Source organism: Mustela nigripes, chromosome 6 (genome assembly GCF_022355385.1).
Source record: "Mustela nigripes isolate SB6536 chromosome 6, MUSNIG.SB6536, whole genome shotgun sequence".
NCBI classification, from domain to species: Eukaryota; Metazoa; Chordata; class Mammalia; order Carnivora; family Mustelidae; genus Mustela; species Mustela nigripes.
Window position 1 is genome coordinate 88,782,058 of NC_081562.1, and position 22,511 is coordinate 88,804,568.

Sequence of the window (22,511 nt, forward strand, 5' to 3'; positions counted from 1 at the left end):
ACCCAACCACTGTTCCCTGCCTCCCTCTATCAGCAGGCTGGGCCTGCCTTTTAGGGGTGGAGGAGGGAATCAGGGAAACAGTTTCTACCTGCCCCATGATCCCTTAGGTTGATGAATGGAGCAACAAGACACCACCCGCCCCTAGAACGAAGTTTATATTCCTATGCTGAAAGGGAGCCACAAATTCAGACGGAAATAAGGATGCAATTGGTGTAGCTGAACAGCAACACCCCAGACTCCCATCACCTCAAGGAGAGTTATAAAATTATCAAAAGTGAACACCTCGAAATTTTTTACCAGAAAAGTACCACAGAGAACTGACTTTGCTTTTGTGGGGATGACAAGGGTCTCTCTCATACACAAAAATGTGAACAACCCAATTAAAAATAGAAGCGGTTTTTCAAGGTTAAGAGTCCCTGTTGTAGACATCATTGCTGAGAGAATCAGGAGGGTCGAGGGTGGAGAGATGCTCCAATTCCCCAGGAGCAGAAAGGGGAGGAGGAAAAAAAAAAAATCTGTACTTTTCTTTCCCTCTCAATTCCTTCCCATGAGCCCTCTTATTAGCTGTCTATTCCTAGAAACATTGAAATTAAAACAGGGAGAGAAAAAAAGGGAAAAAGGTACTGAGAAAGGACATGAACAGGAGTAAAAGGAAGAGGCAGAAAGGGCAGAGAAAAGATGGAAAAAGGGAGCATCCTGTGTGCTGGTTTCAGAGCAAGAGAGATTTTTCCCCATCCTCCGCACTTCCAAGAAACAGGGGGACCAGCCTTGCCCCCTGCTGGGAGGATCCTGGTGGCTCCTTCCCCTCTGCCTCCCTGCTCCTTGTGCAGGTAAGACTGGAACAGGGAGACAGGAACTAGAGGAGGGGGCTACTGGACGAGGGGGCTGCATGACAGGACAAAAGGGGCAGAATCAGGCACAGGTCTCTGGGAGTTGAAACGTGAGGCAGCAGAGGGTTCCAGCAGGGGCAGGGCTATTGGGGAACAGGCAGCACAGAGGTGCTTCACGGTGCTGGAAATAGCGGGAAGGTATGGTCCATCCTGTGTGTGCACAGCACAGCCAAGGGCTTCAGTTCACCTGCCTTCCTCCCCCGCACTGCAGATCTCACCTCCTCCCACCCTCACCCTTGCTGCAGACATGGAAACAGAATTTCCTCGCTGCAGCCTGCAGTAGCCAGGGCCCATCCTTCAGCTCACCGCCAGCCTCCTCCCCAAAAGACAGCAGCAGCAGGAAGGGAAAAGAAAGGAAGAGGTGCAACGATAAGCCCAAACCTTTTCATCTCAGCAGCCCCCAGATTTATCAGCCAGCGCAATTCTCAGCCTCTCTTCCTCTCTCCCTGGCTCATAACCAAATGATCACACCACAAGGCTTTGCTCAGAAAAGGCATGAGGCATCGCCTCTCCCCATCTGGGAGGGAGCATCCCATTATACACAGAAAGAGATGCACCTGTTTCCAGAGGTGGCATGGGGTAGAAAGAGCTCGTAAAGAGTCCCAGATTGTTGCAAGAAAGATAATAATTTGATGGGGTTGAAATTAAATGTCCAAATTGAGGCTGTTTATGAAATTTAAAGGGGGTGGAGAGAACATGGGGTGGAGAGAACAGAAATGAGAAGAAAAAAGACAAAGAAAGAGAAAAACACACGCGATATAGTACACAAAGGGGAGAAACCATAAAAAATACAGACACACAAATAAAGACAGAAGCTGAGAGAGGAGGGAGCCGGCACCTGGAAAGCAAGATGTTAACAGCTGCAGAGGGGGTGGGGGAAGCAGAAGAGCTGAGGGAGGGGAGGAGGAAACAAAGGCCAAGGAACCAGAGAGCTCAGGACCAGACCCCTCCCAGCATGTGTCTTCAGGCTGTCCCTGACTTCAAGCAGGAGGGTTTTGAGTGAAAGCATTTGTGAGCTTTCTGTCTTTACCTCCCCTACCCCTGCTAGCGGAAGAGCCCCCCAGTCCCGCGTGGCAGGCTCATCACACCAGCTGATCCCTCTGCTTTTGTCTGGCTTGCCCCCATGCCCCTCCACAGGTCACCCTCAAGGCTTGGGGAGCAGCGTGACATGTCCGCAGGCTGTAATGGGCTCCCGTCTGCAAGCACGCATGACAAGGGCAGCAGCCCTCCACACCGGGGCTCCCGCTTCCTTCCAAAGGTGGAGGCTGCCTGGGGGGCCTCTTACTCTAACAGAGCGCATGCCCCGTGGCAGCCCACCTAAGCACAGACCCCCTGTACTCGGTCCTCCATTTTCCCCAGGCTGCCGGTGCTGCAACCATCCCACTAGCTCTGCAGCCCTTTTGTGGAGACAAAAGGAAGGCAAAACAGCCGGGCTCCAGACTCCTCCAGCACACTGAGAGGCAACAGTCCTGGGAGAAGAGTTATGTGCGATGATGAGCTCACCTGAATGAGTGCCATGCATACGTCCCCCCTGACACACTGGAGGGAAACAAAAACCAAGACACAGTTGTTTTAGGAGTGGGAGCGTGGGTGTCAAAACCCTGGAGCCGCGCCTTGCGCAGGCTCTAGGCAGAGACAAAGTGGCGTGAGGGTGAGAGAACTAGGAAAGGGAAGGGAAGGGGGCAAACAGTCCCAGGCTTCAGAGGTGGGAAATAAATAATGTCCAGAAGGGGCTGGCTCTGAAGTGGACCAAATGGCTCTCCTGTCCCATGTTTATGGGGTCATGGACCATTAAACCAGCCAACCTACAGATGTCTTCATAAGACTTTACGAGATTAGACTGGGGAGACCCTATAACTCAGCAGCAAGAAGGGAAAATAAGAGGGGAAATTGCAGACGAGATGTGGGAAAGGGCTCAGCCTTCAGGGATGTTCTATCTCAGTGGGAGCAGGTCTATGTTCTGGGACCCCTCTGCCTTCCTCACTGCTCTTCTGTGAGAGTTTCTGCCTGTGTCCATGAGATTTAAAACTGCACCAGGCTTTTACCAATTAGTAAGTTACTTATATATTTCCCTCTTAATCCAACTTCCAGTTGCTCCCCCCTGCCAACCCATGCAGAGAAAAAGGTCATCAGAGAAATAGTTTCTTTAGTATTTGTGAAGCAAATCAGAAAAGATAATAAAATAGCTCTATTTGCAAGCTCACATATACTGGGATTTTTAAGCCTGATTTAGATTGTCAATGTGGTTTTCCACAAATTCTAATGACCAGGAGCTGACTCTTCTGGGATCTCTGGGTTACTGAAGGTTAGTATTTATTCTCTGAGCCCCTGGCAGCAGAGAGGAGTGCAGATCCCAGGAAGGCACAGTCTGACCAGGTTAAGGGAACAGACTACAAACAGGAAACACGGTCTCTTACTACCTCAGGTTTGCGCCACCCTGTGGCAAGTCAGAGACCAACAATTGTTAGATGAAAGTCCTTGTTCTGGAAGTATCGGGGCTCTTTCAGAAAGGCATGTGTGACAACTGGCTGACATTCCAGGGACCAAATTAAGGAAGGGTGTCAGACCCACATTTTCAAACCACCACTCAGGATCCGTATTTGAAAAGCAACCATTTATTAGAACCAATACAAGAGTATGAAAAGAGGGAAAAGAGGAAGGTGGAAGGGGGGGAGAGAATGAGGTCTGCATCAATGTCAGTTGTGGAAACACATAAATTGCCTACTTTTAAACATTTACATTTAAAAGGCGAACATATATATATATCACTTACCCTAAAAAAAAATTAAAAAATGAAAAGCCGACATGTTTGGCTGAACTAAAACCAAGAAACACAACCAAAACTCCCCCACAAACCAAAAAGGTCCATAGAGAATTCAATTTCCCATTTTTCCACTTAGAAATCTGGCTACTAAATGTGATGTGTTTTGCTATTCAGGATGGGGCAGAGTACGCAAAGATGCCCAGCCTCTCAGTCTCTCTCCCATCCCATCCTGTGGGAAAGGCGGCAAGGCTGCTGGGCCATGGGTAAATCAACTCCTGGCTACTTGGCAGGAAGTCAGACTGTGCTCTCTCCATCCTCCAGAACACCACAAAACTACCTGGTGCCACCAGAGCTGGGGAACAGAGCAAGTCCATAAAGCACGGAGAACCAGAATGTGACTGCAGCAAGGGGCCAGGACCTTGTGCTTTTGAATGGGTTACACGTCTAGGGCCAAAGAGAAGGAAAGGAAAAAGAGCCCTGTTGGGAAGAGGAGCTGGCTGAGCCCACATTTGGGCAAATAGGAATAAGTGTCCAAACTTTTCCCAAACCAGAGGGAAAAACAGGTCAAAGTCTGGTTCAGACTGTGGACACTGAGAAAAGATGACAAATGAGTACAGTTAAGTTGGATGAAGCTTTAAGAGTGTTAAACATAGCTCTAGAAAAAAATTTTCCCAAGGTGGCTCTTTTTTGGTAGGGGAAGGAGAAAGTGGTTATGTTTATTGAGCCAGCTTGTTCCTATGGGGAGGCAAGGGGTGCAGTGACTCAGTTTGGTGGGGGTAGGGGGAGGACATGATAAAAGCAATGATATAAATTAAGCCCACTGTATTCATTTTTCTCCTGAGACAGCTGAAGTCTGTTCCAATCCCATGGGGAATGGGACCTTAATTCCCAACCTGCAGAAAGAAACAAGCAGTAGCATCCCTGCCTCATAGTTCCCTAATCCAATGCTCTTGGGTCTGAAACAGCCTCTCTTCGTGGATGCAAGACATGGAAAATACTAAGTGCCTTCCCCCGTAACATCCTATGTCTGGACTACTAAGACTCCAACATTCACAAAAACACTGTCAACATCTGAACTAGCAGCTTTGATGAGGGGTGGGGGGCAGAGAACTTGCCGAGGTCACTAGGAGTTCCAACCTTGGGATAGCTCAGTGAGGAAAGCCTATGTCAGGTCTAGACTTTAGACTTCGGCTAAAGTATTCTACCAACTTTGATTTACAATGCCTCACAACACCCCTGTGAGGTAGGTCAGTATCATCAACCCCATTTGACAGATGGGGAACTGAGGCATTGAAAGGAGTGACTTGCCCAAGGTCAGCCATTATGAGTCAGATGAGGTTGGCACACATAGTCAGCATCCACTCAATTCTTGTTTCACTCCCTAGGGCACCTTACTTCTTGGAGTGCATGTGCAAGCAAAAGGAAGTCAGCAGGTACACGTCACTCTGCAAATTAGAAGAACTCAACCAACCCTTGAGTATTAACAGAGGGCCTATGATTTATCTGGCATAATGTAAGGAACTCTGGAAACACAGACTGCTTCTAAAAATCATGTGTTAATGGATGTTTTGCAAATAAAATTACATTTTAAGCATTAAGGGCATGAATTCTTCTGTAAAGGAATACTTTATCATAAGAGGCGAGGGAGTAAGTCATACTGATTTTCCAAAGTTCTATACTGAGTAACTCCTATTCCTAAGCCCTAAAATCCAAGAACAAGACCTCATTTGAGCAAGAACCTTTGTCCCCAGTGGTGGTCTTGGTAGTGCTCTAAGCTGCAAGGTCGGAGGAGGGGGCTCAAGGCTAGCAACCAGCAATGGTGGCCACAGCACTCTGTCCAGGCTAAGCCAGGCGGCAGGATCTGGCCACCAGACACCCTCTTGCTGCCGCCTGTCCCTCCCCTCAACGCCCACAAGGCAGCATCTTTCCAGCCTTTCTGTGCCAGCCCAACTGCAGGAGTTGGCAGGATCTTCATGAATGGTTCTGGAGAATAAGGATATAAAAAGTGACCCCTAGTTTTCCATTCAGAGAGGGGGGATAAAGTGTTCTCTAAAACTAGTTGTAAGACTCTTGTAATATTCTTTAACATCCCGACAGGCGCGTAACTCTTGGATGAAATCAAGCTTGAAAAAAAAAATACCTTCCCCACCTCTGAACTTACAACTGGACTTCGGTAGTAATCATTATGACCCTTCTCCTAAAACTAGGGGGAAAAATCTAAAACCACAGTCAGTTCTAGCTTAGAATCACATCCTAAAGCTACCAGAAACTGCAACACACGGACTTGAGCTTTAAAAGCCCTGTGACACAATTTAAACTCTATCTTCTCGGGTCTTCTTGAAGAACCTCCAGGCAGGAAGCCCCTCTCTTCCTCTGTACCCCCTCACAATAGCCAGAGCAGCACAACTCTACATACATCAGAAAGTCAAAGAATGATTTGCCAACACACAGTATAATGCCCACCAGGGATGCTCTCATTCCAGGAAGGACCAACTATCCCGAGACCTAAATATTAACCCTTTTTCACTGACTGCTGATCACAATGGACAAGTCCAGGTGAGGATAACGTTCAAGACATTAAAATAACAAAGACTGTTCAGGTTCAGTCTGTTTGGAATTCCTCAAAAAGTGTGATGAATTAGCCACTGGAACACAGATCAACTGAGGGTCACACCTGCCAATGCCAGGGGACATCTCTCTCTGTCACACACACACACACACACACACACACACACACACAGAATGGCAAGATAAAAAGTTCATTGCATTCAATTTAGCCTAATTTCTTGATAATAGTTTCCTATTAGATTTTCCGATTAATACTGATGGCTCTTACCTAGGCTGTGATAATTAGGTTTTGATCTATTGTGACATTAATGATCACAATCAGTTGACTTTGAAATTGTCTTAATTAATGGCTCTTCCCTCCTCAGCTGCCTCCAGTGCAGGTTCTGTCCCCTCCCCCAACTATCTTGTTTTAACTCTTTTTCTTACTGATCCCAGAGACAAATACCATTAAGGATCACTTTCTTCCCATAAGCCAAGATTTTAAACTATTTTAAAACATTTCTCTGACAGAACAACAATATGAGATGATGAAATGAGGATCAGGATGAAAAGGCAAGAGAACATGCTGTCAGGACATTAAAAAAAATTTCATGCCAGAAAACAACCAAAGTCAAGCATGATGTTAAAGAGTGGCAATAACAAGCTGAAGCTAACTCTAAATAGACAAGATGAGGTAGTTTAAAATTCAAGAAATCCAGCGCAAGCACAAAGAAATTAGAATTGTTTTATGAAGCTATCCACAGAACCTTCACATTTTAACTTTCCAGAACAATTACTCTTCATTCCTGGGAATTCTGACTTCCAAACTTAGTCAACTCTGTGGTTACACAGTTCAGAATTTAGAAACTTCTTAAAGTCAAACTGTTTCTTAGCAGGGCTGGGCCTCCCTCTAGCCTTCCCTAGACTGCTTAAATCTGAAACGCCAGGGTATGTGCACTTTCAGGAGAGGTTTTCACATAGCTGACACACGAATGCCTAGAAATCACCACCTTGCAGTGTTGAATAAAACTACACTGTACACAGTAGATGCTCACGTGTTAAGACCTGCACCCCCAAGCCTTCTTTTGAGCAAATCCCTTGTCACTGAAAAGTATGTCTTCTGTTTAAGGCTTAAAGCCAACCTCATGTTAATTTTTCCAAAAGGGATGAGAAACTGAAAAAGGTGTGAGCAACTCTGATAAAATGTCCGAGAGGAATAAATGTTATAGAACCCATGATAATGTAACACCACAGAACTGTATCAGCAACACAGATAATACTTTCCACAGGCAAGGATTAACTAGACCATTAAATACTTTGGCAAAGAGCCCACAACAGGGATCAAAATGAGGGGCTCTCAATCCCCACTCACCTGTTATTTTCTCTCTAAGCAACAGCACTGCTAACCAACCTTCAGTTATCTTTATTTTCTAGAATAAAACAAGCCCTTGTTGTAGTCCATCTATGGCCAGTTAGCTCAATTCATCCAAGGTCCAGGTCTACACCCTTGTGAACGATCACCCTCCTATTGTCCCCCCACAGAAATGTGTACCCAACTGCAGCATTTACTACACTGAACTATTAACAGTCAGTTCATCCCACATCAGTATGAAAGTTTTTTGAGGTCAGGGACTGTATCTTCTTGTACTTTGTACCCCCAAAACGAAAAAAAATGCTTGTGGAGTAAAATGAATGTTGATGCACACTAAGATGGCCGCCGTATGGACAGCTCAATACAAATCCACCACTATTAATTGGATGGGGACACTGAATTCTGAACATATCGTATACTACTGGGTGAAAGGCTGCTAACATCTGTTTTTGAAAATGTAACTTTTATGATTAGCCAAAAAGCCAGCATGAAACTAGAATACACTGGATCGAAACCATTTGTCTCTCCACCTAGCCATAGGTATGCTTGCTTGGCCATCTGATTACAAAGGTATAGACCTCCACACTACAATTTTTCATCTAAAAACCTAAACCAAAAGGATGGAATCACAGATGCAAAATGAGCTTTTCCTTTGACCTCACTGGTGAGAAACAACCTCTACATTTCAAATCTAATGCCCTAACCCAGCCTGGGGTTCTCATGTCATTGGAAGGCAGTATTTTAGGCCCTCAAACTCAAACCTTAAGGGCAAAGACAAGTGCTCCCCAGCCCAGACACAGGATGGATTCCTCTGACTCCTACTGTACTTTCAGTGAGCTGGACTAAACACAGATCCAAAAAATGGCATGATGAAAATGCCAAGTACCTTCCAAAATGCCCTAGGATCTGACCTGTACAGCAGGAAAATGGACTGTAGGGTAGCCACAGAACAAGAATGAAGAGAGTTAAGAATAACCTAACTGTTCAAGTTATGGACACAGGACTAACCTGCATCACGAACAAAGAGCAGTACACAGATATGGCTGGGGGACAGCCAAGGACCACTTAGACTTGTATTAAGGAACCACCACAGGCTCAAATGCTCCCTTGGGCAGACTAAAACTGGACTGTGGGAGGAAAAATGATATGGCTCTCTCCAGGTTAAAAATGGGTGCTTTCATCAGGGCTGATGTACCTAATGGCTAATCCTAACATGAGGGTACTGGCCCAGTGCAGGACTCAAAAAGCAGCTACAATGACCTTGGTAAACTCTGCTCTGCTACCTCCTATGGAAAGGGAGACCCTTGAACATTGATTACTAAAAGAAATTCAGCATTAGAAAGATGTTTTGGAAGAAGACTAAATAAATACAGCAAAAATGTGCTTCAAACAACATAGACCTAGATGTTTAAGAGTGCTTAGCCCATGGCTACTAACTCTTCTGAGGAGAAAGCCCCATAAGGACAGATTTCCATTTGAGGTTGCAAGGGCCAGGAGAGCTGCTCAGAACTAACAAATGCCAGAGACACAAGGCAGGCATCTGGTTTCCTTTCTTCTGAGGGCTAAAGCCAGAGCTGGCCTCTGGCTCCCTAGATTCCTACAGAAGCAGTTGTGGGTAGGCAGGGAGAAAACAACTGCTCTGGCAGCATTCAGTACAAGATCATGATTCAGTAAACTATGAACAGAAAAGATGGAGTGAAAAGTGAGATATTAAAAAGCTGACTAGTAGATGGTACTTCCTTTGCTAAAAGAAAATCACATTTTGATGAATGTTTTAAATATTACCTATAACCACAGCAAACACGTGCCCCAGCTTTTTTAGGACCAATCTCAGCACCAACTAATTCTGTTGTTTTCTTTGTTCACATGTTGATTTTGGTCTGAAAAACAGTCACTGTAGTTTACATGCCCACTGCCCCTGGGAGACACAAACCGGCTCTGTGGACAAGCTGTCATTTTCTCCACCTGCAAATCAACAGGCCCAGATTACCTCCTCAGGGGCTCTGGCCTACTTCTATCTTATTCTTGTCTATCCTAATTATATCCTTGGCTACTTGTATGACAAATCTGTTTCCTGACTATCCTTTCTTTCTTTCAGATGCCCATCAGATTAAGTACTAACCAACTGTCAATTATCTAGCACTCGATCTAGGCCTTGAATTCTTTCAGAGTAAAGAAAGATGGAGATTAAAAACTCCTACCCACTTGAGGTATGGGTTAGGAGTTCTCACCCAATCACATTACCATTCAGAAGGATTTTCCTGGGTGACTTAAACCAAAAGCTTCATTGTTCCAGTCTGTCATGTCACTGCAGCAACAGCTGTCTTCTCAACTGTGCAGTGTAATTTTTGACATAATTTATACAAGCACACAGAATTCAATCAGCAGCTGAGCAGGAAAGCAATGGTAACAAATGCTATGAATGGGTATATGATTTGCATATTATTCAGCTCATCTGTGGACTGGAGCAATCTATCCATTCCCCTGATTACTCTGAATCTAGAAATGGCTGACTGCTCCTGCCAGAAAGCTATATGTTTTAAAAATCAAAAGCAACAACAACAAAAAACCCCTCAATGGCTGGTGAAATCTAGAGTTAAGGCTAGTTCAAGCATTTATTCTTAATTCCTCAGCTTTGGACTGGGACACGGATGCTCATAACCCTGCTATCTCCTTACTTTTAGTCTTGATCCTCTAGCCAACCCCCACCCCCAACTAAAAGAAAATGGCTAAAGAGAAATAGGGCATTTCTTGGGGGGAAAAGGATGGAAGGATAAGATTAGGTAATAATCTCTCAATATAATGGCAAGGCAGAAAGAAGCAAAAGGGAAATACTCTGAACAGGAACAGGTGGTTGTTGTCAACATGCTAATGCCAGGACCTGTCACTCTGAGGCGATAGTCTTCCACAGAAACGTATTTTTAAAAATAAAATACAACAAAGAGTTTGAGGGTGGAAAAAGGGAAGAGCAGTAATCCTTTGGGGACTCTTGGTGGCAAATCCAAGAGTCAACAAAGCAAGAAATTTACGACTACAAACGCTATGAATATTTAAAATTGATACTGTGGCCGATGGCTCCCCTCCAAGAATTCCCCACAGAAAATAATGGCATGAAGGGGAAACTTGGGTCCACTGAGAAGTGAGGGTCAGGTCTGAAGCCTCTTTGGTACCAGGAATGCTTTGGGAGGCCACAAAAGCTGGCAGGGCTGGAGGGTGCCTAGCACCTTGGCACAAGCAAGCACCAGGCAGTCACTCACACCTACATATATAGTCCAAATGTGAGAGATGGAGGAAAAAATACATATATACCAAAGGTGATCATAAAGACAACTGTATCCTACCCCAACATCCTCGTGTACGAATAGCTAAAAATCTCCACAGTTCATAATTTGTCATTTTAGGACAGACTACACCACTTTGCAGAAGCAGAATCAGGGATTGCTATGAAACAAGGCCAAAAGTCCTGGGGCTGAGAGTGTCTTGACAAATCTGAGTGTAACATTTCAAGTTCTCCAAGGAACGGAGCTATTCTGCGAGGATGAGTGGAGACGAACAGCAGAGGGTGGCCCAGATGACCACACCAGGAACCCTGTCTTCTACTGGGTAGAGCTGAACGAGGTTGGGAAAGCCCCAACAGGTAGGCAGTTGCTACTGGCTTTTTAAAAAAGATGGGAACATCTTTTCCATCCCAACATCTCAAAACAAAAGCTAGCTGGTCATCAACAGGTTTAAGAACCAAAGCAAAAAACCAAAACTCATCATCATTGTAACAAAATCCCCCAATCTAAAAAGCAACCAACCCTGAAAAGATCAAGACTCTAAGGTGATTAAAAAGTTAAAATTCATCTTGAGGTCACAGGGAAGCAGAAGGAAGAGATGAGGGCATAGGAAAATATTGTGGGAATTACACACAGTATGTAAATGCCTGGTCTTCACAGAGAGACACTTATCATGAATCAGACCATCAGTTATGTTACAAGAGAACCAATACCAACATTTCTCCTGTGGAGCACAGTGATAAGCACATTTTTTTATGGATGTGTTTAGGATAGAAGGGGGTGGGCAGAAGGGAGAGGAGGCAGGGAGGTGAATGTATTATATACAAAGAGAAATGACAGAGACCACCCCCTCCTTTAGCTCTTTGCTGTTTCTTTCTCTTTGTTTTCCGCATCCTCCGGATATGCGTGCCACGTCAGTCTCTCTTCATAAAATGCTATCACAATCTGTGGACATTTGACATTCGCTTCTTTTGCAAGAACCAGGTCTGCTTCATCTGTGTCTTTCCTGGAAAGAGAGAATATGATAGAAGGAGAGGAAGTGAGAGTGAGAGAGAATCTACCTAAACCAAAGTTTATATTGTTATGAGTTTAACCGACTTAATTTCCTCTCCGTCTTGCTTTCAAGGTGAGAAGGACCCTAACAGCTCAATATTTTCTAGGAGAAATTCAAGTGAATAAATTATCAGTGAGTATCATTTAACTACCACATCAGACAGAACCAGAAGTCTTCAGCTAGAACTTAGATGGAAAACATAGCAGGCTTAATCAAAAGGCTGAAAATGAAGTTATAGAAATTTACTCCCATAATTTTGATTTGTAGGTACTGAGTGAACACAATCAAACCTACACTCAGTCCTATTGATTATGCACAGAATGTTCAATCCAGTTTCCGGATCATCTGACTGAAAGGGTCTTAACCTTCCTCATCTTGTGGCCTTTTAAACACTCATCCTTTCAGTGAGAACTATGGATTGGAATAATAAGAAAACAGAAACTCAAGTCTACAACAGTATTCACATATGGGGAAATAAGAGAGAATGTAAAATCTAGTCACTAAAGTGAAATGTAGGAATTAGCTGCAAATTTCAATTATCCAAGTTACAAAGGCTCTACTACCATATATAACAAAAAAAAATCTAGCAAATCCCTTAACCAGTATTCCAAATTGAGGGAAAAAAAAGTATCTTAAATTAAAATTCCACTGAGATTTGAGCAAAGACAACTACCTCCCTTTCGAGAAAACTGAGACGTTTAATTCATAGAGGTTAAGTATTATAAGTGAGGAGGAGGAGGGGAAAACACACAGCTCGGAGCAGACACTCAAATTTGGACTGTGGTGGGAAAAAAAGCTACTTAGTATGTGAATGTAAATTGTAAGTAACACATATGGCTGAGTGGGAAAAAGAGTACAGCTCCTTATTTCTGACAGAGTATAATGATTCTTCAAATCGAGGCTTCTGGGTAATTTACCAGCAAAATTTCGATCAGATAAAATATTAAACCTTTTGATTCTACAACTTTAAAGTAAATTAGCTTCCTCAGTGGCAATGCAGCATGAAGCCTCTATTTAGAGACCGAATTTAAATCACAAGCCCAGAACACTTGGAAACAGAGAGGCAGTGAGGGCCACACCATAAATCTCACCCTGTCTTTAAGAAACCCAATTGAGGGGAAGTAACTACGCTTTCCTCTAAGAGACGCCCCCTCCACCGGATGAAGTAACTTACACTTTGGCTAGTATTAGTCTTAATGCTTTTTGTTGAGATTATTCTTCTCTTTAGACATTATTCAGTTGTTCTGATCCTCAGTGATGGCAGAAAGCCTCACTCAACTCCTATCTTATGGCCACAGGCTCATGGTCTGACGGTAAATGATTCAGAACTGTGTAAATAAATGGTTAGGTCATGTCTATATGTTTCCTACCTCAAAACTATCTTAGGTACTGGGGCTAAAATAATTTCGCTTAACACCAAAGCCTGAGAATGTCTTAAATCTACTTCCAACCACAATTTCTATTAATACTAACAGGTGATACTAGCCAAAGATCCTTGATAATCAAAATTCTTAGTTGGGGAATACTCCATCTTCCCTCCCTATCTTCCATACAAATTCAAGCCACCAGCAAAGAAGACAACTGTACAGTGAGGCCCAATCTCTCTCACCATTTCATTAGGAACATTAAATCGCCACAGGAATCTGTTGCCCCAATGATCTTTTCTGGTTCCAGTCCTCTCTCAAAGCCTCGAGCGATATCATTGCTCTGCTATAAATAGAAGATAAAGAAAGATTACAGCTTAAAAAAAGAAAGCAAAACAAAAAAACTTGTTTCTCAGTTCAACAAAGCACAATCTAAGTTCATTTTTGTCACCAATTCAAAGAATTCTTACAACTTAAGAAATACAGTAGTGGGCCAGCCAGTGACAGTGATGCCAAGAAATATTTTTGTAAGAAGATGCAGTTGTTCTTCCATACTCCTTCAAGAATTAGAAGCAGCCCTTAAAACTTGTTCATAGCCCTTAAGATATTCTAGAGGCATCACCTAAGAACTCTCTCTAATCTCCTTGATATTATGAACTGATACCCCTAAATTGTTGCTTCTGAGATAATAAACAAGTCCATGCTTATCTGAACTAAAGCCTTTTTCATTTTACAAACTTCAAATATACCACCTCTCAATCTTAATTTTCTTAGACATTTATTACCTTAACACTGACCAATATATATATATATATACTTTTTAACACTGACCAATATTTTTAATACTTCTTTTCACACAGTTGTCTATACTGATGAAAGAACAGAGGTAAGAATCATTCAAGGCAGTACCATAAAACAGATTTCCTTCAGAGCTCACATACTACAATACCCACACACTTGGGAGAAGAGGCCCTAGTCTGTGCTTATCCCCTCCTGATGTGGATGAGTTGTTAGCACTACAGAATAGAACTGGACAATGACTTAAAACAAACTGGCAATTTTCTTGAAGATTATTCAAAATGCAATCATGCCACTGAGACAAGGCGCAGAGTCAGATTCGGGTGTGCTGGCACTGCTAAGCACAAAACAGTGACATTTTAAACAAACCAGGTAATTTTAAAAACCTTATTATGGAACATTATGCAAACTTATCTAGTGGCAACATAAAAAAGATTTAGTAAGACTGCCCAAATGAACTAAATCTCCGATGTCTGATTTTCATAATAAAATCTCTTTGATCTGACATTCACCCTGCTTTTTTCTGAGAGATACAAAGTATTCAGGATCCAGGTGGTCCCCAAAGATACCAGAACCCTCACTGGGAAGGAAATTCCATCCACGGATCAGGGGAGATACTGACTCAAAAACACAGCCTCTTTTGGGGCGCTTAAGGGGAGGAGGTTCCCAGATGTGCACACAGCTGCTCACAGCTGGAATGCTGGCGCATGAACGGAGTCGTAAATCATAGCTGGGGGCTGAAAACAGTTTGCCACATAGAGAGGGAAGGGAAGAAAAATGTTCAAGCTGCTGAAAAGGAGCCGAGGCGAGGAAAATGCTAAAATCATCACACAGGCAGTAATCTTAAATCAGGCATAATGCCGACTAACAAATTTCTTCTGCAGTGGTCTAAAGAACGAAACGCAATCCCCTCCTGTACCTTTAATACATACAATCACCTATCTTGCCAGCTATCTACCTGACAGCCGCCAGCACTGCTGAGAATGCTGCCAGGGGCCCCAGGTGAACATTACAAAGGACGTGTGGGGGTTGTTTTCAAGGTCAGCAGCAACAGAACCTGGCCTAGGAATGAAACTCTTTATGTTGGCTAGCAGGTCTAAAGTCAAACTGCTCCTTTTTGAAAAGGACAGAAACCTTAGGTTGAGGAAATACACTGTATGTCACAAATGGCTAGTCACAAGTCTTCTGCTGTGCTGTTTTTTGGTCTCTTTACTTAGTTAGAAAATGAATCAAATGCCAAAAGCCAGAATACAAAGGACTAATAAAAAAGAAAATAGAAAGAAAGAACCAAGTCTTAGCTCCTTAGAGAAGGCACTCTCAAATTCCTTATCAGTACACTATATCATAATGATATACACACCTCACCAGAATAGAGTGGTTTTAAAAGTAAGGTTGTAAAAAATAAAATTAATCAGGGAAACAGACAAACACAAACCTAGAGTCCACTTCCACCTGCAGCCTCCAATCTTTCACTTACTTCAATTCTTTTTGGAACACTGATCTCCCATTTTCTCTATCACTTGTGTCAGTCTTTTAAAATTCTGTGCCTAGGTCCAGCTCACAGAAATCTGAATTTAACTAGTCTGGGGTGAATCTTGGATACTGGGTCTTTTTAAAAATCCCCCCGCCCTACCTTTATGACTCTAATGTGCAGCCAGGGCTGAGAATGAAAGTTCTGGAAAGATGGGTATCAAGCAGAATGAAGATAAACAGAGATGCTTATGGCAGTGATGCTAGAAGATTCAGAAGTGGACTTGTGCTTTTATTTTATTAAACGTTAAGGGTATGATACATGCTTCACCACAAAAGTCTTCATAACCTTGAAATAAATGAAAGGAATGGAAGCTGGGAGGGGGAATGTGTGTGTCTGTGTGTGTACAAAGATGAAAAAGATACAGATGAAAAAAGAAAGGCAAGAATAGTGCTTATACGAGTACTTAAGAATTAATGATCAGAAGAACTAAAGAAACTACATCAAATCAAAATTTCATAAGCATACTTTTCAAACTGAACAATAAAGATTCAAAAGGAAGATGAAAATTAATTTATTTAGAAAATGCAGAAATAATAGAATCAAAAGAGAATACACATGCCACTGAGCTGTATGCTTTAAAATGGTTAACTGTGGGGCGCCTCGGTGAGTTGAGCATCCGACTCTTGGTTTTGGTTCAGGTTGTGATCTCAGGATCTTGAGATCAAGCCCCACGTTGCGCTCCGTGTTCAGGTGGAGTCTGCTTGTGACTCTATCCCGTTCCCCTCTGCCCTTCCCCAATAACTCGCACACGCGCTCTCTAATAAATTTTTTTTTTAAGATTTTATTTATTTATTCGACAGAGATCACAAGTAGGCAGAGAGGCAGACAGAGAGAAAGGGAGAAATAGGCTTCTGGCTAAGCAGAGAGCCCGATGCAGGGCTTGATCCCAGGACCTGGGATCATGACCTGAGCTGAAGGCAGAGGCTTTAACCCACTGAGCCACCCAGGCGCCCTTCTAATAAATCTTTTAAAAAATAAAAAAGTAAAAAATAAAATGGTTGTGTGTTATGTGAATTTATCATCAATTTTAAAAAAGGAATATAAAAGTTTGAAAATAAGTGCTATCTTTGAAACAAAAGGAAGAAAGACTTAGTAAACTTTTTTTTTTTAAAAAGATTTTATTTATGTATTTGAGGCTTAACCCACTGAGCCACCCAGGTGCTCCAAGAAGTACTAAACTTTTTAAAGCCATTTTCTACCCTTAAAAACTTCACCAAGTCCCTCCCTTGCTAAGATAACTTAGCTGCCCATTTATGGAGAAAAGAGGGAGTAGCTGCTGTTTTACAGGGTCTTAATTTTGCCACTTTAATACAATTCAGTGAAATATACAGTACATTTCTCATTCAGCCATGAGGGGGCGCTATAGTTAATCAACACACCACCCTGGAAGCTCTTTTGTTCAACAATTTAGCTTGCAGGCCATCATTAGAACAGAAACCACCAAAATACCACTTGGGGAGTAAGGAGAGTCCAGCAAGAGGCAAAAACAATTGTGGAAAAAGCGGGGAAAGAAACTTACCTCTCTCTTTTTTTTGGATTTGATATCATCGGCATTGTTCGAGAAATTGGATTTCCTCTTGTTACTTTCTGACTTCTCCCTGGGTTTGTTGTTTTCACCCTCCTTCATCTTCTTATACTTTTTCATAAACTCAGAAATTAGCTCAGGGCAATCCAAATTTTTCTCAGGTTCCCAAGTATTGTGCTCCCTGGGCACAAAGAATTCAAAAAAAAAAAAAAAAAGAAAGAAAGAAAAGAATGAGGAGGGGAAAAAAAATCCAGTGCTTTCTTTTAAAGAAGACAAGTAGGCAAAATGAAAAACAAAACAAAACAAAAACAAAAACCTACACTTAAAAGAGATAACAAATTTGATCCTAAGAATCTTGGTAACAGAAATGAAAAAATATATCCACAAAGAAACTTGCAATTTCTTGTAGCAGCATTTCAATAGCCAAAAACAGAAAACAATTCAAATGTCCATCAATTTATGAATGGATGAATAAATGTGGTACATTTATAAAGGAGAATACTATTCGGCAACAAAAGGTACACAATACTTAATTAATACATGCCACAACATGAAAGAACCTCAAAAATAATATGCTAAGAAACCAGATACAAAAGACTATATATTGTCTGATTCCATTTATATGAAATGTAGGAAAGACACATTTAGAGACAAAATGTGGGATTGAGATTAACTATAAATGAGCTCAAGAGAATCTGGGGAAATTATGGGAGTATCCTAAACTGGAGTGTGGTAATGGTTGACAACTCTATGAATTTACTAAAATTCACTGAATTGTAAACTTTCAATGAATGAATTTTAAAATATCTAAATGATACCTCAAAAGTTTTTTAAAACTCAAAATATGAATTCTGCTTTATAAAATGTGATTTCATATAATCGTCTATGCAAATCCTGAGAAGAATGTAACAAAGCATGCATCCCCAGTTTACACTATCTTTAACATGTTACTTACATTCTGAACAAATGTCCATAAATTATTTCAAGATTGGAAGTACTGCAAGATTTTTATTAAGAAAAAAGGTAGTATAAGGGCTTAAATCATTAGAATATAGGTGAACAGTAAGAACACGACTCAGAAGTGGGATTGGAGTACATTAATTCAATGTTGTGGAATCAAGTCTACTGTTACCAGGCAGTCAAAACACATTTTTATATTAACAAAAAACAAATATTAATATTAATATTTTTAAAAAACCGAATAACTGAATCTAACTAAACTTGAGTCAAGGGAGTCCTATTATGAGGAAAACAGTTATTATTCACAAAGTTGTTCTCTATTCCTGGCAGGGGTTTCAGAAAACCAAACTACCAACTACATTATAGGCTTATGGAATCAAATCATGAGATGTACCTCCATAGGAAAAACCAGACCAGGCATCCTCTTCACTCCTAGCCAGTGGCAGAAGTTCTTTTGGTTAAATAGTAAGGACTAGTTTATATTAAAGTATATCTGGAAATATATCATAGAAACAGTTTCTACAATCCTTTCATTGACCTGGGTAAAAATTATTTAATGTATGTACTATCCATTTAAAATATTTTGGTTTTCAAATACGGTATCTTTAGATGGGCATGGTTTGAACACACACCATAATTAGACTTGAAGGAGAATAATGGAAAAATATGGTATTTACTCTAGATTTAAAACTTTCTGCAAAAAGAGCTTGAAATGAGACAAGATTTATTTCAAAATCATTTGAGCTAAAACTAGAAAAGCCTCTCCTTCTTGGTTCTTCAGCAAAAGGCAAAAAAACCAAAAACCCCACCTCATACAGTAACTTTCCCCAAATCCACAAACCACATAGTTTCTTCTAGGATACCAAAAGAAATTAAGACACCAAAAGCAAGAGGTGTGCCAACACTGAACACAAGCAAGCAGACTTGGAGGGAGAGGAGCAAATCTCTACGGATAGCAAGGAAAGACAGTCCTATAATGGGACTCTCTTTTCCTACCATATTGGTATTGCTGCTTCTACAACAACCAATCTCCACCCAAAAGACAGCATGGTATAATTTAAAAAGAGCCTAGGCATTAGGGCCAAAGAAATCTGATACTAGATCCTTGTGCCAGCACTTATCAGTTATGCCATCTTGGGCAAATAGCTTCACTAACTTCCTCAACTATAAACTGAAAATACCTCTAAAGGCTGTTATGAGAATGAAAGAAAACACATGAAGTAGAAGAATCTGACCACTGCCCAACATGTAGTAGGTACTTAGTTAGCTAATGTTAACAGGGCAAAATTTGTTTTAGTCTTTTAATGAAATCCTGGGCACTTCTGAGAAAGTAAGGATAAGTGCTTTAATCCATCCACCTCAAACTTCCTTTTCCCTCTTTAATCTATTAAGTTACCAGTAACTCAAATACAGACAGTCTCACGAACCTTCGAAATGACCAACAACTTCAAATGGTGATTCAATGAGCCCAATAAACACCCTTAAAATCTTTCAATGTTATTTTAATTCCTATTTCTAGGTCTCTCAAACTCATAATTTCTCAACTCTAAAGGATGTGGTGATATCACTCCTCTTCAGAAATATGGAGGACATACTCTGATTGCTATGCTACCCCCATTTCATGCTCTCTGTGCTAGAGATCCTAAGCATCCTGTAGTGCATGCACTGTCCCACTTAAAACGCCAAAAGTGCTCCAAATGAGAAACGCTGACTTATGTAATAAAATAACCTTAGGTATGTTCCAAAGGCTCCTGATTCAGACCTTTGTCCAAAAGTACTGTCAAAATTTAGTAACATTATATGTACTTATATGTACCATTTAGTACATATAAGTCCTACATGTTAAAGCTGTGATGTTCAATGTGCTAACTACTAGCCACATGTGGCTAACTGAACACTTGAAATATGACTAGTCTGAACTGAGATGTGCTATAAAATGTAAAATACACAAGATTTTTAAGACTCAGCATGAAAAAAGTAATGTAAAATATCTTTATTTTTATACTATTAATGTTGAAAAAGCATTTTGATACACTGTTAGATAAATTAAAATTTCTTTTGGGGTGCCTGGGTGGCTCAGTGGGTTAAGCCTCTGCCTCGGGCTCAGGTCATGGTCTCAGGGTCCTGGGATCGAGCCCCACATCGGGCTCTCTGCTCAGCAAGGAGCCTGCTTCCCCCTTTCTCTCTGCCTACTGTGATCTCTCTCTCTGTCAAATAAATAAATAAAATCTTTTTTAAAAAAATTTCTTGGGACGCCTGGGTGGCTCAGTTGGTTAAGCAGCTGCCTTCGGCTCAGGTCATGATCCCAGCTTCCTGGGATCGAGTCCCACATCGGGCTCCTTGCTCAGCAGGGAGCCTGCTTCTCCCTCTGCCTCTGCCTGCCATTCTGTCTGCCTGTGCTCGCTCTCTCCCCCTCTCTCTCTCTGATAAATAAATAAAATCTTTAAAAAAAAAAAAATTTCTTTAATGTGGCCACCAGAAATGTAGAATTCCCCATGTGCCTTGCATTATATTTCTATTCCAAGCCACTCCAAGAAGCCTGTACCAGTTCCTACCAGTGCACTGGGTTCTGGAAAATCCATTCTTTGTTATCAGTCATCCTGAGGAAGAGAATTAATCAAAAACTGAGGCAAAATGTCTAACAATTACACATATTTTACCTTTCAAGCTACTTCCTCTGTGCTTCAATGTGTCTAGTTGTGTTTATTCCAAGGAAAAAGAATAATCACCTTTAGCCCTTCCGCTTAAAACCAGTTATTTCCTAACAGACATTCTAGTAAATACTTCAGTATCGTTCTTAAAGCTCATTGGGAAAAAAAAAAAAGGTTTTTTAAGGTCTTCAAAAAAACAATAACAAAAAGCCAGATAGATTTTAAAGTATTAATTGCAGAAACTAGGTGGTATGTATCTGAGTGTTCAATTTCTTTTGCCTAAGCTGTAGATTTGAAATTAAAAAAGTAAATATTGGGAGGGAAAAAAACGTGGCCTCAGATTTAAGTTTCTCATTAAGAGGAGTCCTTCACTCTAGGTCACTTGTGAGATCCAAGGATCATTCTGGAAAGCTATGAGCTATGGAATGGATGACTTTTGTTTCAATGTATATATCTTAGCTTAGTTATACCCAAAAGAATACTAATAGTAGCAGTTTATACTTTTTTTAAAAGAAGATTTTATTTTTATTTTTAAGTAATCTCTACACCCATCATGGGGCTCGAATTCACAATCTCAAGATCAAGAGTCACATGCTGTACCAACTGGGCCAGCCCTAATAATAGTTTATATTTACACTGATCTTACCTGTCAGTCTCTACATATACCCAACATCTATTTCCTCTTCCTACTGTATTGAGGAGGGAAAAGATAACTAAACCAAGGTCAACCAGCTCATAAGTGGTGGAACAAGAATCTGGACCTAAGCAATCTGGCTCCTCATCTAAGCACCTAACCAATTCATTATAGTATCTCTCAAAAGCATTATCATTAGAACACCAGCTCGAAGGGAGAGACTAGTTTATTGCTGTGTCTTCTGACTCTTAGGAGGGGTGCAGGTGAGGAGAGAAAAAGACGAAGATGGCAGTGGCTCATGGAGAAGGAAACCAAAGGTGTCCACCTCTGCAGAGTGCTAAGGCCTAAAGAAGACACTTACTCAGAAAAGCCTTTCCATTTCAGTAGATATTCCACTTGCCCCTTAACTACACGCCTGTCTAGCACCTTCTCGACAACATACTCCTCCTCATCCTCTGAAGAAGAACTGTCAGCTGTCCGCTTGGTTTTCTTTCCCATGTTGCACGCTGCTCCACCTGAAGGACTAAGGCCACCGGGTTCCTGCAAAGAGGAAGGACAAAATGATCGAAATCCATGCAAGGAATTAAAACTTTGTCTTTTCTTGATGGAATGCAGAGGGGATAACACAAAGTTGCCATGCACCCTTCGCTTGGGTCTTGAAGCATTCTACAGACGGTTCCTAAGAATATAAGGAGAAAATGGTCAATCCCCACTTTCCCAAAAACAGCTTTTTCTCCAGCTCACAAGACCAAAATCATTATTATACACACAACTAATTCCTCTAATTTCAGATTCCAAAAGACAAGTGGTGTGGTATGTTACTCCTGGGTACCTCTATAATTGTTAACAAGCCAGGATCTCAAACAAATGCAGAAAACTACCAGTTAAATGAACAGTGACAAAATTAAAACCTTACCTTTAAGGTGAATAAGGTTCTTCATAAAAATGAAAAAAGAAAAGCCCCAAAATGTAACCTTCCCCTGCTTTAAGGATCTTGACTAGTCTCTTGGCAGCACAAAAAGGCCTGCTCAGGCATCTTTCTCCACTGTCTTCAGCGACTTGGTATATCTTTCCCTCAAACAAACTGAGCTCGTCCCTAAAGCGTCCATCAGTTCACAAAAGCAAGGCTGGCATCTCAGA

At 41.5% G+C, this 22,511-nt stretch overlaps 1 protein-coding gene across 4 annotated transcripts in view; it reads right to left on the reverse strand.

The window, feature by feature from the left end:
• Positions 1-3,486: 3,486 nt before the first annotated feature.
• CBX5 (chromobox 5) overlaps positions 3,487-22,511 on the reverse strand; it is a 37,578-nt gene continuing 18,553 nt past the window's right edge. For 3 of the 4 annotated variants that reach the window (XM_059403308.1, XM_059403309.1, XM_059403310.1), the window contains exons 2-5: positions 21,733-21,911; positions 17,121-17,307; positions 13,515-13,615; positions 3,487-11,857 (exon numbers count right to left, since the gene is read on the reverse strand). In XM_059403308.1, coding sequence (XP_059259291.1) covers positions 11,707-11,857; positions 13,515-13,615; positions 17,121-17,307; positions 21,733-21,869 — 576 coding nt within the window. In that variant the 5' untranslated portion in view covers positions 21,870-21,911 and the 3' untranslated portion in view covers positions 3,487-11,706. The remainder of the gene's footprint in view (positions 11,858-13,514; positions 13,616-17,120; positions 17,308-21,732; positions 21,912-22,511) is intronic. The other variant, XM_059403311.1, reaches the window with a different exon arrangement.